This window comes from Hyla sarda, chromosome 8, assembly GCF_029499605.1.
Source record: "Hyla sarda isolate aHylSar1 chromosome 8, aHylSar1.hap1, whole genome shotgun sequence".
Classification (NCBI taxonomy): Eukaryota; Metazoa; Chordata; class Amphibia; order Anura; family Hylidae; genus Hyla; species Hyla sarda.
The window spans coordinates 231,102,618-231,117,394 of NC_079196.1; the positions used below are offsets into that span (position 1 = coordinate 231,102,618).

Consider the following 14,777-nt stretch of genomic DNA (forward strand, 5'->3'; position numbering starts at 1 on the left):
GTTCCTTTAGCTGAAATGGGTCTGAGACTTTATATTCTTAATTGTTACTTCAGAATCTCTTTTCTTCCCACCTCACAGGATCCACACTTACATAAACTCTTGTGGATTAAACCATATACAATGAGGTCGAACATCGAGGCCAGGATCAGATCTCTGCTGTCTGAGTATGGAGACCTCCTGCTGACCAACTCTAAAGAAGATAGGAAGCGTCTTATAGATGACTTAGGATCTGAACTAAAAGAGAAGAAAGAAACTTTTTGCTCTAGATATTTAAAGAAGTATTGTGAGGTGTTGGGTGATGCAGTGGGTGACCGTGCTTCTGTGGTGACTGGATGGGCCATAGGGGGAGTCGTGGCTGGAGCGGTAGCTGCTGGAGAGGTAGCAGTCACCGCTTTGTCTGCTTTTGGTGAAACCTTAATTAGACCTTTACTAATGAAGAAGACAAACAGGCACCTAAACATTCAAAAAAACATCATGAGACAGAATCCTACAGATAACACTGAACCACCGGCAGCACAAGAGAAACCTACAAATCACACTAAACAATTGCTGGCACAAGAATATCCCACATATAATGCTAAACCACCACCAGAACATGAGAATCCTACTAAACCACAGTCAGCACCAAAAAATCCTACAGATAACACTGAACCACAGCCGGCACCAGAGCATTCTACAGATAACACTGAACCACAGCCGGCACCAGAAAATCCTACAGATAACACTGAACCAAAGCCGGCACCAGAAAATCCTACAGATAACACTGAACCACAGACGGCACCAGAGCATTCTACAGATAACACTGAACCACGGCCAGCACCAGAGCATTCTACAGATAACACTGAACCACAGCCGGCACCAGAGCATTCTACAGATAACACTGAACCACAGCCGGCACCAGAGCATTCTACAGATAACGCTAAACCAACCCCAGAACCAGAAAATCCTACAGACGTCACTGAATTCCTGCTGCTAAAGGTAAAGTGGTTTAGTTCAACATGTTATAACTATTGCTGTTTTCTATAGGACATATTATGCATTGGATATTAAAGGGGAACTCCAGTTTATAAAACCTTATCCCCTATCCTGTAGAAAAAAAATTATCCAAGTTGTTTTGACCAAGTAAAGATTTCCTTACACATTAGATCGGCCATATTCAGCAATGTTGGATAGACCAGTCCACAGTCCACAGTGAATGGGAACGCCTGGCTCTCCCGAATGGCAGATGTTGGGAAAGAGAAGGATCGAGAATGTGGTATTTCAACTCGAAGGAGACAAACTGCTGTCAAAGTGATCTCCTGTCTATATAAATCTAATGTCCCCCCCAGTAATCTCCTGTCTATATGAATCTAATGTCCCCCATAGTAATCTCCTGTCTATATGAATCTAATGTGTCCCCAGTGATCTCCTGTCTATAGAAATCTAATGTGCTGCCCAGTGATCTCCCATCTATATGAATCTAATGTGCTGCCAAGTGATCTCCTGTCTATAGGAATCTAATGTGCTGCCCAGTAATCTCCTGTCTACAGGAATCTAATGTGCTGCCCAGTGATCTCCTGTCTATAGGAATCTAATGTGCTGCCCAGTGATCTCCTGTCTATAGGAATCTAATGTGCCCCCAGTGATCTCCTGTCTATATGAATCTAATGTGCTGCCAAGTGATCTCCTGTCTATAGGAATCTAATGTGCTGCCCTGTGATCTCCTGTCTATAGGAATCTAATGTGCTGCCCTGTGATCTCCTGTCTATAGGAATCTAATGTGCTGCCAAGTGATCTCCTGTCTATATGAATCTAATGTGTCCCCAGTGATCTCCTGTCTATAGGAATCTAATGTGCTGCCCTGTGATCTCCTGTCTACAGGAATCTAATGTGCTGCCAAGTGATCTCCTGTCTATAGGAATCTAATGTGCCCCCAGTAGACATGTGCAACTCGTTTCAGCAGGAATGTCTAATTTACCGAATTTTACAGTTTTCGGGCATTCGGACCGATCCAAATGCACAAAAACATATTTTGAACATTCCCGAATAGCCACGATAATACGAATAGCAAAATAACGAATGCATTTGTTATCCGTAAACGAAAATAAAGAATTCATTCAAATTTTTTTATTGGTCCTTGCACTACACACTGTTTCTGTTACTGTTACCAGGGTGCCTCCAGCTGTTGCAAAACTACAACACCCACCCAGCAATGCTGGGTGGGTGTTGTAGTTTTGCAACAGCTGGAGGCACCCTGGTAACAGTAATAGTGTTAGCGAAAGTGAAATGACATGTTATACATAAATCATCCGACAATCAAACACATCAATCATTCACACAGCATTCATTCATTCATTCAACATTACATTATGTATTAATAATAAATCACATAAAATTGTATTATCTTACCTGTCTTCCAATGTTCCGATCTCTACGGCTGCCCTCTTTTCCTGCACACACACGCTCCCGATAATGGTCCCCTGCTTAAAAAAGATTTACCCGAATGTACCCGAATAAAATTGTTTCCAAAAGAAAATAAAGACCCGAATATCGAATGTATCTGAAAAATCAAACTGAACACCTGAATACCCAATGTATCTGAAAAATCTAAACTGAGAATATTACCGAACCGGAAATTTTATCCAAAATGAAAAAAACTAAATGAAAATTTTTCTTGTGCACATGTCTAGACCCCAGTGATCTCCTGTCTCTAGGAATATAATGTGCCCCCAGTGATCTCCTGTCTACAGGAATCTAATGTGCTGCCCAGTGATCTCTTGTCTATATGAATCTAATGTGCTGCCAAGTGATCTCCTTTCTATATGAATCTAATGTGTCCCCAGTGATCTCCTGTCTATAGGAATCTAATGTGCTGCTCAGTGATCTCCTGTCTATAGGAATTTTATGTGCTGTCCCTGATCTCCTGTCTATAGGAATTTAATGTGCTACCCAGTGATCTCCTGTCTATAGGAATCTAATGTGCTGCCCAGTGATCTCCTGTCTATATGAATCTAATGTTTGACCCCAGTGATCTTCTGTCTATAGGAATCTAATGTGCTGCCCAGTGATCTCCTGTCAATAGGAATATAATGTGCTGCCAAGTGATCTTCTGTCTATAGGAATCTAATGTTTGACCCCAGTGATTTCCTGTCTATAGAAATCTAATGTGTCCCCAGTGATCTCCTGTCTATAGGAATCTAATGTGCTGCCCAGTGATCTCCTGTCTATATAAATCTAATGTGCTGCCCAGTGATCTCCTGTCTATAGGAATCTAATGTTCCCCCAGTGATCTCCTGTCTATAGGAATCTAATGTGCCCCCAGTGATTTCCTGTCTATAGGAATCTAATGTGCTGCCCAGTAATCTCCTGTCTATAGGAATCTAATGTGCCCCCAGTGATTTCCTGTCTATAGGAATCTAATGTGTTCCCAGTGATCTCTTGTCTGTAGGAATCTAATGTTCCCCCAGTGATCTCCTGTCTATATGAATCTAATGTGCTGCCCAGTGATTTCCTGTCGATATGAATCTAATGTGCTGCCCAGTGATCTCCTTTCTATAGGAATCTAATGTGCTGCCCAGTGATCTTCTGTCTATAGGAATCTAATGTTCTCCCAGTGATCTCCTGTCTATAGGAATCTAATGTGCTCCCAGTGATCTCCTGTCTACATGAACCTAATGTGCTGCCCAGTGATCTCCTGTCTATAGGAATCTAATGTGCTGCCCAGTGATCTCCTGTCTATAGGAATCTAATGTGCTGCCCAGTGATCTCCTGTCTATAGGAATCTAATGAGCTGCCCAGTGATCTCCTGTCTATAGGAATCTAATGTGCTGCCCAGTGATCTCCTGTCTATAAGAATCTAATGTGCTCCCAGTGATCTCCTGTCTATAGGAATCTAATGAGCTGCCCAGTGATTTCCTGTCTATAGGAATCTAATGTGCTCCCAGTGATCTCCTGTCTATAAGAATCTAATGTGCTCCCAGTGATCTCCTGTCTATAGGAATCTAATGTGCTGCCCAGTGATTCCCTGTCTATAGGAATCTAATGTGCTGCCCAGTGATTCCCTGTCTATAGGAATCTAATGTGCCCCCAGTGATCTCCTGTCTATAGGAATCTAATGTTCCCCCAGTGATTTCCTGTCTAAAGGAATATAATGTGCCGTCCAGTGATCTCCTGTCTATAGGAACCTAATGTGCTGCCCAGTGATCTCCTGTCTATAGGAATCTAATGTGCCGTCCACTGATCTCCTGTCTATAGGAATCTAGTGTGCTACCCAGTGATCTCCTGTCTATAGGAATCTAATGTGCTGTCCAGTGATCTCCTGTCTATAGGAATCTACTGTGCTGCCCAGTGATTTACTGTCTATAGGAATCTATTGTGCTCCCAGTGATCTCCTGTCTATAGGAATCTAATGTTCCCTCAGTGATCTCCTGTCTATAGGAATCTAATGTTACCCCAGTGATCTCCTGTCTATAGGAATCTAATGTGCCCCCAGTTATCCCCTGTCTATAGGAATCTCATGTGCCCCCATTGATCTCGTGTCTATAGGAATCTAATGTGCTGCCTAGTCATCTCCTGTCTATAGGAATCTAATGTGCTCCCTGTGATCTCCTGTCTATAGGAATCTCATTTGCCGTCCAGTGATCTCCTGTCTATAGGAATCTAATGTGCCTCCAGTGATCTCTTGTATATAGGAATCTAATATGCTGTCTAGTGATCTCCTGTCTATAGGAATCTAATATGCTGTCCAGTGATCTCCTGTCTATAGGAATCTAATGTGCCCCCAGTGATCTCCTGTCTATAGGAATCTAATGTGCCCCCAGTGATCTCCTGTCTACAGGAATCTAATGTGCTGTCCGGTGAGCTCCTTTCTATAGGAATTTAATATGCTGCCCAATAATATCCTGTCTATAGAAATCTAATGTGCCCCCAGTGATCTCCTGTCTATAGGAATTTTATGTGCTGTCCGGTGATCTCCTGTCTATAGGAATCTAATGTGCCCCTAGAGATATCTTGTATATAAGAATCTAATATTCTGTCCAGTGATCTCCTGTCTATAGGATTCTAATGTGCTGCCCAGTGATCTCCTGTCTATATGAATCTAATGTGCTGCCAAGTGATCTTCTGTCTATAGGAATCTAATGTGCCCCCAGTGATCTCCTGTCTATAGGAATCTAATGTGCTGCCCAGTGATCTCATGTCTATAGGAATCCAATGTGCTGCCCAGTGATTTCCTGTCTATATGACTCTAATGTGCTGCCCAGTGATCTCCTGTCTATAGGAATCTAATGTTCCCCCAGTGATCTCCTGTCTATATGAATCTAATGTTCCCCCAGTGATTTCCTGTCTATATGAATCTAATGTTCCCCCAGTGATCTCATGTCTATAGGAATCTAATGTGCCGTCCACTGATCTCCTGTCTATAGGAATCTAGTGTGCTACCCAGTGATCTCCTGTCTATAGGAATCTAATGTGCTGTCCAGTGATCTCCTGTCTATAGGAATCTACTGTGCTGCCCAGTGATTTACTGTCTATAGGAATCTATTGTGCTCCCAGTGATCTCCTGTCTATAGGAATCTAATGTTCCCTCAGTGATCTCCTGTCTATAGGAATCTAATGTTACCCCAGTGATCTCCTGTCTATAGGAATCTAATGTGCCCCCAGTTATCCCCTGTCTATAGGAATCTCATGTGCCCCCATTGATCTCGTGTCTATAGGAATCTAATGTGCTGCCTAGTCATCTCCTGTCTATAGGAATCTAATGTGCTCCCTGTGATCTCCTGTCTATAGGAATCTCATTTGCCGTCCAGTGATCTCCTGTCTATAGGAATCTAATGTGCCTCCAGTGATCTCTTGTATATAGGAATCTAATATGCTGTCTAGTGATCTCCTGTCTATAGGAATCTAATATGCTGTCCAGTGATCTCCTGTCTATAGGAATCTAATGTGCCCCCAGTGATCTCCTGTCTATAGGAATCTAATGTGCCCCCAGTGATCTCCTGTCTACAGGAATCTAATGTGCTGTCCAGTGATCTCCTGTCTATATGAATCTAATGTTCCCCCAGTGATTTCCTGTCTATATGAATCTAATGTTCCCCCAGTGATCTCCTGTCTATAGGAATCTAATGTGCTCCCAGTGATCTCCTGTCTATATGAATCTAATGTTCCCCCAGTGATCTCCTGTCTATATGAATCTAATGTTCCCCCAGTGATTTCCTGTCTATATGAATCTAATGTTCCCCCAGTGATCTCCTGTCTATAGGAATCTAATGTGCTGCCCAGTGATCTTCTGTCTATAGGAATCTAATGTTCCCCCAGTGATCTCCTGTCTATAGGAATCTAATGTGCTGCCCAGTGATCTCCTGTCTATAGGAATCTAATGTGCTGCCCAGTGATCTCTAGTCTATAGAAATCTAATGTGCCCCCAGTGATCTCTAGTGTTGCTTGCGAATATTCGCAATGCGAATTTTATTCACAAATTCACAAATATTCGCGAATATAGCACTATATATTCGCAATTACGAATATTCCATTTTTTTTTCACAGTACACATTACCATGATCATCCCTCTCTGCTTCCAGCTTGTGTTGTGTAAAGAAGGCGCTTAAGCAAATTATCGCATATGGTAATTTTTTGATTATGCTAATTTTTGTTTATGTTAATTTTTGCATATGCAAGTTTTCGCATATGCGAATTTTCGCATATGCGAAAATATAACGCGAATATTAGGAATATGCGAATTTAGCTAATATATGACGAATATTCGTTCATAAATTTACGAAGTATCGCAAATTAGAATATGGACTATGCCGCTCAACACTAGTGATCTCCTATATATAGTAATCTAATGTGCTGTCCAGTGATCTCCTGTCTATAGGAATCTAATATGCTCCCAGTGATCTCCTGTCTATAGGAATCTAATGTTCCCCCAGTGATCTCATGTCTCTAGGAATCTAATGTGCCCCCAGTGATCTCCTGTGTATAGGAATCTAATGTGCTGCCCAGTGATCTCCTGTCTATAGGAATCTAATGTGCCCCCTGTGATCTCCTGTCTATAGGAATCTCATTTGCCGTCCAGTGATCTCCTGTCTATAGGACTCTAATATGCCTCCAGTGATCTCTTGTATATAGGAATCTAATATGCTGTCCAGTGATCTCCTGTCTATAGGAATCTAATATGCTGTCCAGTGATCTCCTGTCTATAGGAATCTAATATGCCCCAGTGATCTCCTGTCTATAGGAATCTAATGTGCCCCCAGTGATCTCCTGTCTATAGGAATCTAATGTGCTGCCCAGTGATCTCCTGTCTATAGGAATCTAATGTGCTGCCCAATAATCTCCTGTCTATAGAAATCTAATGTGCCCCCAGTGATCTCCTGTCTATAGGAATTTTATGTGCTGTCCGGTGATCTCCTGTCTATAGGAATTTAATATGCTGCCCAGTGATCTCCTGTCTATAGGAATCTAATGTGCCCCTAGAGATCTCTGGTATATAGGAATCTAATATTCTGTCCAGTGATCTCCTGTCTATAGGAATTTAATGTGCTACCCAGTAATCTCCTGTCTATAGGAATCTAATATGCCCCCAGTGGTCTCCTGTCTATAGGAATCTAATGTGCTCCCAGTGATCTCCTGTCTATAGGAATCTAATGTGCTCCCAGTGATCTACTGTCTATAGGAATCTAATGTCCTGTCCGGTGATCTCCTTTCTATAGGAATTTAATATGCTGCCCAGTGATCTCCTGTCTATAGGAATCTAATGTGCTGTCCAGTGATCTCCTGTCTATAGGAATCTAATGTGCCCCCAGTGATCTCCTGTCTATAGGAATCTAATGTGCCCCCAGTGATCTCCTGTCTATAGGAATCTAATGTGTCCCCAGTGATCTCCTGTCTATAGGAATCTATTGTGCCCCCAGTGATCTCCTGTCTACAGGAATCTAATGTGCTTCCCAGTGATCTCCTGTCTATAGGAATCTAATGTGCTCCCATTGATCTCCTGTCTATAGGAATCTAATGTGTTCCCAGTGATCTCCTGTCTATAGTAATCTAATGTGCTGCCCAGTGATCTCCTGTCTATAGGAATCTAATGTCCCCCCCAGTGATCTCCTGTCTATAGAACTCTAATGTGCCCCCAGTGATCTCCTGTCAATAGGAATCTAATGTGCTCCCAGTGATCTCCTGTCTATAGGAATCTAATGTGCTGTCCGGTGATCTCCTGTGTATAGGAATTTTTATATACATTTTTTTCTTAAACATTTTCCAGAAAAGTGATGGTATCAGATGAGAATTAGATCAAATATTTTCCAAAATCTCCTCCTCTTGTATGTTCAGAAGGACAGAAAGAAACTAAGTTTGAATTCAAGTAATAAAAGATTGAACTTCAATGGCTGCAATGTTCCAATTGGTCAGCAGAGACACACAGACCCATCACACACCAATCCTGGAGCATCACTGGCCCAGCCAGCATTATGAGTGCTGGTGTGTAGTTTAAACTGGCAATACCAATAGACGATATCTTCTACAAACTCTCTACACCCTGACTGGCAGCGGTCATATGACTACACTTAACTCACTGAGTGATCACTCCTGATAGCTTCTAGGAGAGAAGTGGAGGGTGGGAGGATATTAGGAGGGCAGAGATGCTGTTTACTATACTGTAGAGTGAACTCTAGGAGGTATGCCGGACATAGCTATACCTAGGCTCACATGATACAGCCTCCTCGTGAAGTAACTAATAAGCTCTGAACTTCAAAAAGGAATGTCCGATCCACCCCTTAACTTGAGGAGAAGGTGGAGTTTGGAGCAGAGACTACCTTGTGACTAGATCATTCATTTAGCTGTACAATATAACAGCAGACATGGAAAGAGGGGAAACTTCTGTACATGGTAGGACTCTACGACATGGTTGACCTGTGGTGTAAATAGGAAAACACATGTTATGCATATACACAATATATATTGACACAGTACTTAAGACAAATACTTTTAATCTAGCAAAGCCTTATGTAAACTCAGCCAGCCGACTGCTCTGATGGGTAGCAGCTGGAACAATGTAACACTCACTGTTCAGTAGACAGGAACACTTGTGGTAGTGGATCCGCTGAACCTGTGTGGCAGATGACTCGGACTATACCAGGGAGCAGGGTCTATGGTGCCGCTGGTTTTTACCAGCAAAGCAGGATGGACTTGCAGCGGCAGGTGGCATCCAGGTCGCTACCTCTGGCACGACTCGACCACACAGGCGGCTGAGGAGGTTCGAGGCACAGGTAGGATACGGCAATTCATGGTCAGGATAGAAGAAGGTCAGGGCAGGTGGCACAGGAATGTAGTCAGGAACGTAGCAGGAGGTCAGTAGGCAGGCGGCAATGGAGCAATGTCCGGTCACGGAACAATGAGGTCAGAACACGGCAAAGCAACTCACAGGAACACTTTCTCTCAGGCACTAGGGCAACAAAGATCCGGCAGGGGTATGTGGGAGGTGCATAAACTTATAACAGTGTGACAGGTGCAATAGATAATTACTGGCGCACTGGCCCTTTAAATCTTAGAGCTCCTGCGCGCGCACCCTATGAGGTGGGGGCACACGCGCTGGAGCTGAGAGGAAGCAGCAGAGGACAGAGGAGAGTGATGGGCTGGGATTCATATGCAGGCGCGTCCCATGATACAAATCCCAGCCCCGCCGGCGGGGGAAGAGAAGGGGAAAATGCGCTCATAGCCAGAGTGAGTGGCCGTAGCGCAGGTTGTCACAAACAGTTTGTGCTGGGCCACCACATTTACATACATGGACATTCTCTACAGTCAGAGGGCACTGGAGACATTCACCCATCGCTGCCTCCTTCTCTAATATGAATGGTAACCATTGGAGTGCTGGAATAGTTTGGGGATCCAGACCCTTTATGTGTTTGACCTTATTGTTATTTTTTTTTCTCTCCACTTCTTATGGCTGCATCTACAGTATCGTACTGTCACTTCCATCTTGTATACAATAAGTAGCTGAAGAAGAGAGGGATTTCTGGATTGGACCAGGAGACCTGCCTCTACAGTGGTCCCCCGACATACAATCGTTTCAACATACAATGGCCTCTCAGAGGCCATTGTTTGTTGAAGGCAGCATCCGCATGCTGACTGCTTCAGCTGCCATCAGATAGCCTTTCCATGTGCCCCATGCCCCCTTACATGTCCCCACCGCTCCGGTCCATCAATCCGCCACTCCTCTGCTGCCCTTGTCTTGTGCCATCGCTCTCCATCGCCATCATCACATTGCCGCTCATGCCACTCCGTTGTCCAATAGGGGTGGGGTCAGTGGCAACCTGATGATGGCGATGGAGAGCGACAATGCAAGGCAGCGGCAACATTGTTTTATGGCAGCAGAGGAGCGACAAACTGACGGGCTGGATCGGCGGGGACATGTGAGTATCATTGCGCATATCATTGGTACGAATCCCTCAACATACGATGGTTTCAACAGACGATGGTCCGCCTGGAACCAATTACCATCATATGTTGAGGGACCACTGTAAAGGTGTTCTGTGGAGGATGAGTAGGAGGGTCCAGGGCTCTCCCACACTTTATATGTCAGGAGTGAAAAGGTATGACATGGGAACCAATCACACTTAGGGTCTGTTCACACGGTGGAATTTCCACTTGTGGAATTCCACCTCAAATGAACAAATGAAAGCCCAATACACTTCTATGGGACTCTACACTCCCATTGACACTTCTGAAATTCCGAAGGAATTTTCAAAAGTGTCAATGGGAGTGCGGAATTCCATAGAAGTGTATTGGGCTTTCATTTGAGGCGAAATTGTGCAAGTGGGAATTCCACCTTGTGATTAGACCCTAAGTGTCGGTTCACACAGATGGAATTTCCCCTTGCTTAATTCCACCTCAAATGAAAGCTCAATAGACTTCTATAGGATTCCACACTTCTGAATTTCCGCATGTGGAATTTCAGCACCAATTCCGCACTAATTTCACACAAAATCTGCACAAGCCAGAAACCACCCAAGGAAGCAAAATTGGTGTAGAAATTTCGCCCATGTGAATGGTCCCTAAGGTTCTTAGAAAGGAAGAGTTGCCTGATCTGAGCTCTGATCTCCTATATACACTCTCTGAAGGGACAATTTACATGGACACTTCTCAGGAATGAATGCCGACACAACTGATCGCTGCTGGATTGGCACCGCTCACTTACCCTATTGGCTGGTCGCAGGGACTTTGACATGGGGCTATAATGAGGGATGGATATTCCTATGTCCTGTCATTTAGACAGAACCCTGTATACAAAAGTCTGTAGGATTTTTATTTTACACTGCTGTTACTTTGGAATCTTCTCTTTTTCTTTCCACGTCACAGGATCCATCAGTACACGAGGTCTTGACAACTAAACCATCTGAGGCTGAGATCAGATACCTCCAGTACAGAGACCTCCTGCTGACCGACTCTAAGGAAGAGAAGACGGGATCAAAACGAAAAGAAAAACAAGAAGCATTTTTTTCTAAATACCCCAAAAAGTCTACAGCAATGTTGGGTGATATGGTGAATGCAGCTGCCTTGACTGTGGCTGTAGGGGCAGTAGCTGGAGTTGTAGTTGGTGGAGCCTTAGTAGGAGGGGTAGGGGCAATTTATACAAGTATATTCAAAAGGAACCCAGACAGTATGCAAAATTCTGAAAACATTACCAGACAGAATTCTACAGATGACAATGAACCCCCACCAGTGCCATAGAATCCTACAGATAACACTGAACCCCCGCCAGTGCCATAGAATCCTACAGATAACACTGAACCCCCGCCAGTGCCATAGAACCCTACAGATAACACTGAACCCCCGCCAGTGCCATAGAATTCTACAGGTGACAATCAACCCCGCCGGTGCCATAGAATCCTAAGATAACACTGAACCCCTGCCGGTGCCATAGAATCCTAGAGATGACAATGAACCCCTGCCGATGCCATAGATTCCTACAGATAACACTGAACCCCCGCCAGTGCTATAGAATCCTACAGGTGACAATGAACTCCTGCCGGCCCCATAGAATCCTACAGATGACAATAAACCCCACTGGTGCCATAGAATCCTATTGATAACATTGAACCCCTGCCGAACCCATAGAATCCTATAAATAACACTGAACCCCAGCCGGTGCCATAGAATCCTACAGATGACACTGTACCCCGCTGGTGCCATAGAATTCTATAAATAACACTGAACCCCCGCCGATGCCACAGAATCCTACAGATGACACAGAACCCCCGCCGGTGCCATAGGATTCTACAAATAACACTGAACCCCCACCGGCTCCATAAAATCCTATAAATAACTCTGAACCACCGCCGGTGCCATAAAATCCTACAGATGACACTGAACCCCCGCCGGTGCCATAAAATCCTACAGATGACACTGAACCACCACCAGCCCCATAGAATCCTACAGATGACACTGAACCCCCACCAGTCCCATAAAATCCTACAGATGACACTGAACCACCACCAGCCCCATAGAATCCTACAGATGACACTGAACCCCCGCCGGTGCCATAAAATCCTACAGATGAAACTGAAACCCCACCAGTCCCATAGAATCCTACAGATGACAATGAACCCCCACCAGTCCCATAAAATCCTACAGATGACACTGAAACCCCACCAGTCCCATAGAATCCTACAGATGACACTGAACCCCCACCAGTCCCATAGAATCCTACAGATGACACTGAACCTCTGCCGGTGCCCTAAAATCCTACAGATGACACTGAAACCCCACCAGTCCCATAGAATCCTACAGATGACACTAAACCCCCACCAGTCCCATAGAATCCTACAGATGACACTATACCCCTGGCAGATCCATAAAATTCTAAATCTTACGTTAGAGGAACAATTAGCAGCTTCTTGGGACCATAAAGCACTAAATATTGCTAAATATTCTGAACTCCCTTCACAACTTAAACATAGTTATATTCTCCGAGATACAGTCAGTATTTGGAAACCTATGCAATCTTTTTCATCATCCATTTAGGATTTTGGAATTCCCCTTCCTTTCTACAAAGTAGAAAAAAATAAATTATTTAAAATCTGGCAAGCAATGACATTAAGACATTATCCGATGTCATCTCCGCAGATACGAAATCTTTCATGTCATGGGCGAATAATCAATCACATTGTGATATTCCTCACACCCATTCCTGGCCTTCAAACACTTTTGCTTCTCTAATTTATCATTGTAGGTGTAAGTGAAGCATTTATCATTGTAGGTGTAAGTGAAGCATTTATCATTGTAGGTGTAAGTGAAGCATTTATCATTGTAGGTGTAAGTGAAGCATTTATCATTGTAGGTGTAAGTGAAGCATTTATCATTGTAGGTGTAAGTGAAGCATTTATCATTGTAGATGTAAGTGAAGCATTTATCATTGTGGTGTAAGTGAAGCATTTATCATTGTAGGTGTAAGTGAAGCATTTATCATTGTAGGTGTAAGTGAAGCATTTATCATTGTAGGTGTAAGTGAAGCATTTATCATTGTAGGTGTAAGTGAAGCATTTATCATTGTAGGTGTAAGTGAAGCATTTATCATTGTAGGTGTAAGTGAAGCATTTATCATTGTAGGTGTAAGTGAAGCATTTATCATTGTAGGTGTAAGTGAAGCATTTATCACTGTAGATGTAAGTGAAGCATTTATCATTGTGGTGTAAGTGAAGCATTTATCATTGTAGGTGTAAGTGAAGCATTTATCATTGTAGGTGTAAGTGAAGCATTTTTCTACCCCCTATTTTTTTTTTTTTGTGTACGTGTAATGTGTAGAAGCACCACATTTATTACATGGTCGCAGACCATTTGATACATTTTGTGCAGGTCACATTTTAGGAAATTTCTCTCTTCACATACACCAAAAAGCTAAGTCTGGGCTGGTGTAGTTTTAAAGACTTTTCAGTGGCTTTGCGCCTTTTTGCGCCTTTTTTGACAAAAAGACACAATTCATAAAACCCTTCCATATCATGTGTATTGCCAAAATCATTGGCTTGCAACTCAAAATCAGCAGAAATGTGTAAACCAAAAGGTGCATATACACTCGGCTTGCCTCTTTTTTTGCAGCTTTTCTAGACATAAAAACAGTCTAAAGACAATGATAAATGTCGGCCAAGGATTTTGATAAATTACCCCATGAATCTTCTTTTAGGAAACTCTTTGATTTCTCTGATGTTTTACGTCCTCGCCCTCTCTCGCAATCATACTGCACATTTATAGATTACATCACTAATACACCACATTATGGCTCACAAACATGCTGTGATCATTGCCCCAAATCCTCTCTTCCAAAAGATGACTTAATATATTGTTTATGGCATTGCCCTCTCATTATGGCTTTTTAGAAAGAAATCTAATCCTCAACCTCTCAAGGACGCAGGACGTACCTCTACGCCCTGCACCCGCTCCCGTAATATAACGCGGGGTCAGGCGCTTACCCCATGTAATAGTGGGGCAGTCACAGCACCTAGCAACGGCTGGGACCCGTGGCTAATTCCGGACATTACTGATCGCGGTTATGTACGGTATTAACCCCTTAGACACGGCAATCAAAGTTGATCACTGTGTCTAGAATGAAAAAAAAAATGCTTCCCAGCAGCTCATTTGGGCTGATCGGGATCACCGCGGTAAAACCGCGGTGTCCTGATCAGCTGAGGACATAAGAGGGGGGTCCCTACCTTCCTCCTCGGTGTCCGATCATCGCTCGATTGCTCCATGCCTGAGATCCAGGCTGGAGCAATGGAGCAACAAAAACACTGATAAATGCTATGCTATGG

General features: G+C 43.4%; 1 protein-coding gene across 1 annotated transcript in view; it reads left to right on the plus strand.

Annotated features, from left to right (window-relative positions):
• Nucleotides 1–13,361, plus strand: part of LOC130284954 (uncharacterized) — a 66,000-nt gene extending 52,639 nt beyond the window's left edge. Inside the window, exons 5-6 of the mRNA XM_056535937.1 lie at nucleotides 79–978; nucleotides 11,332–13,361. Coding sequence (XP_056391912.1) covers nucleotides 79–978; nucleotides 11,332–11,703 — 1,272 coding nt within the window. The 3' untranslated portion in view covers nucleotides 11,704–13,361. The remainder of the gene's footprint in view (nucleotides 1–78; nucleotides 979–11,331) is intronic.
• The last annotated feature ends 1,416 nt before the right edge of the window (nucleotides 13,362–14,777 follow it).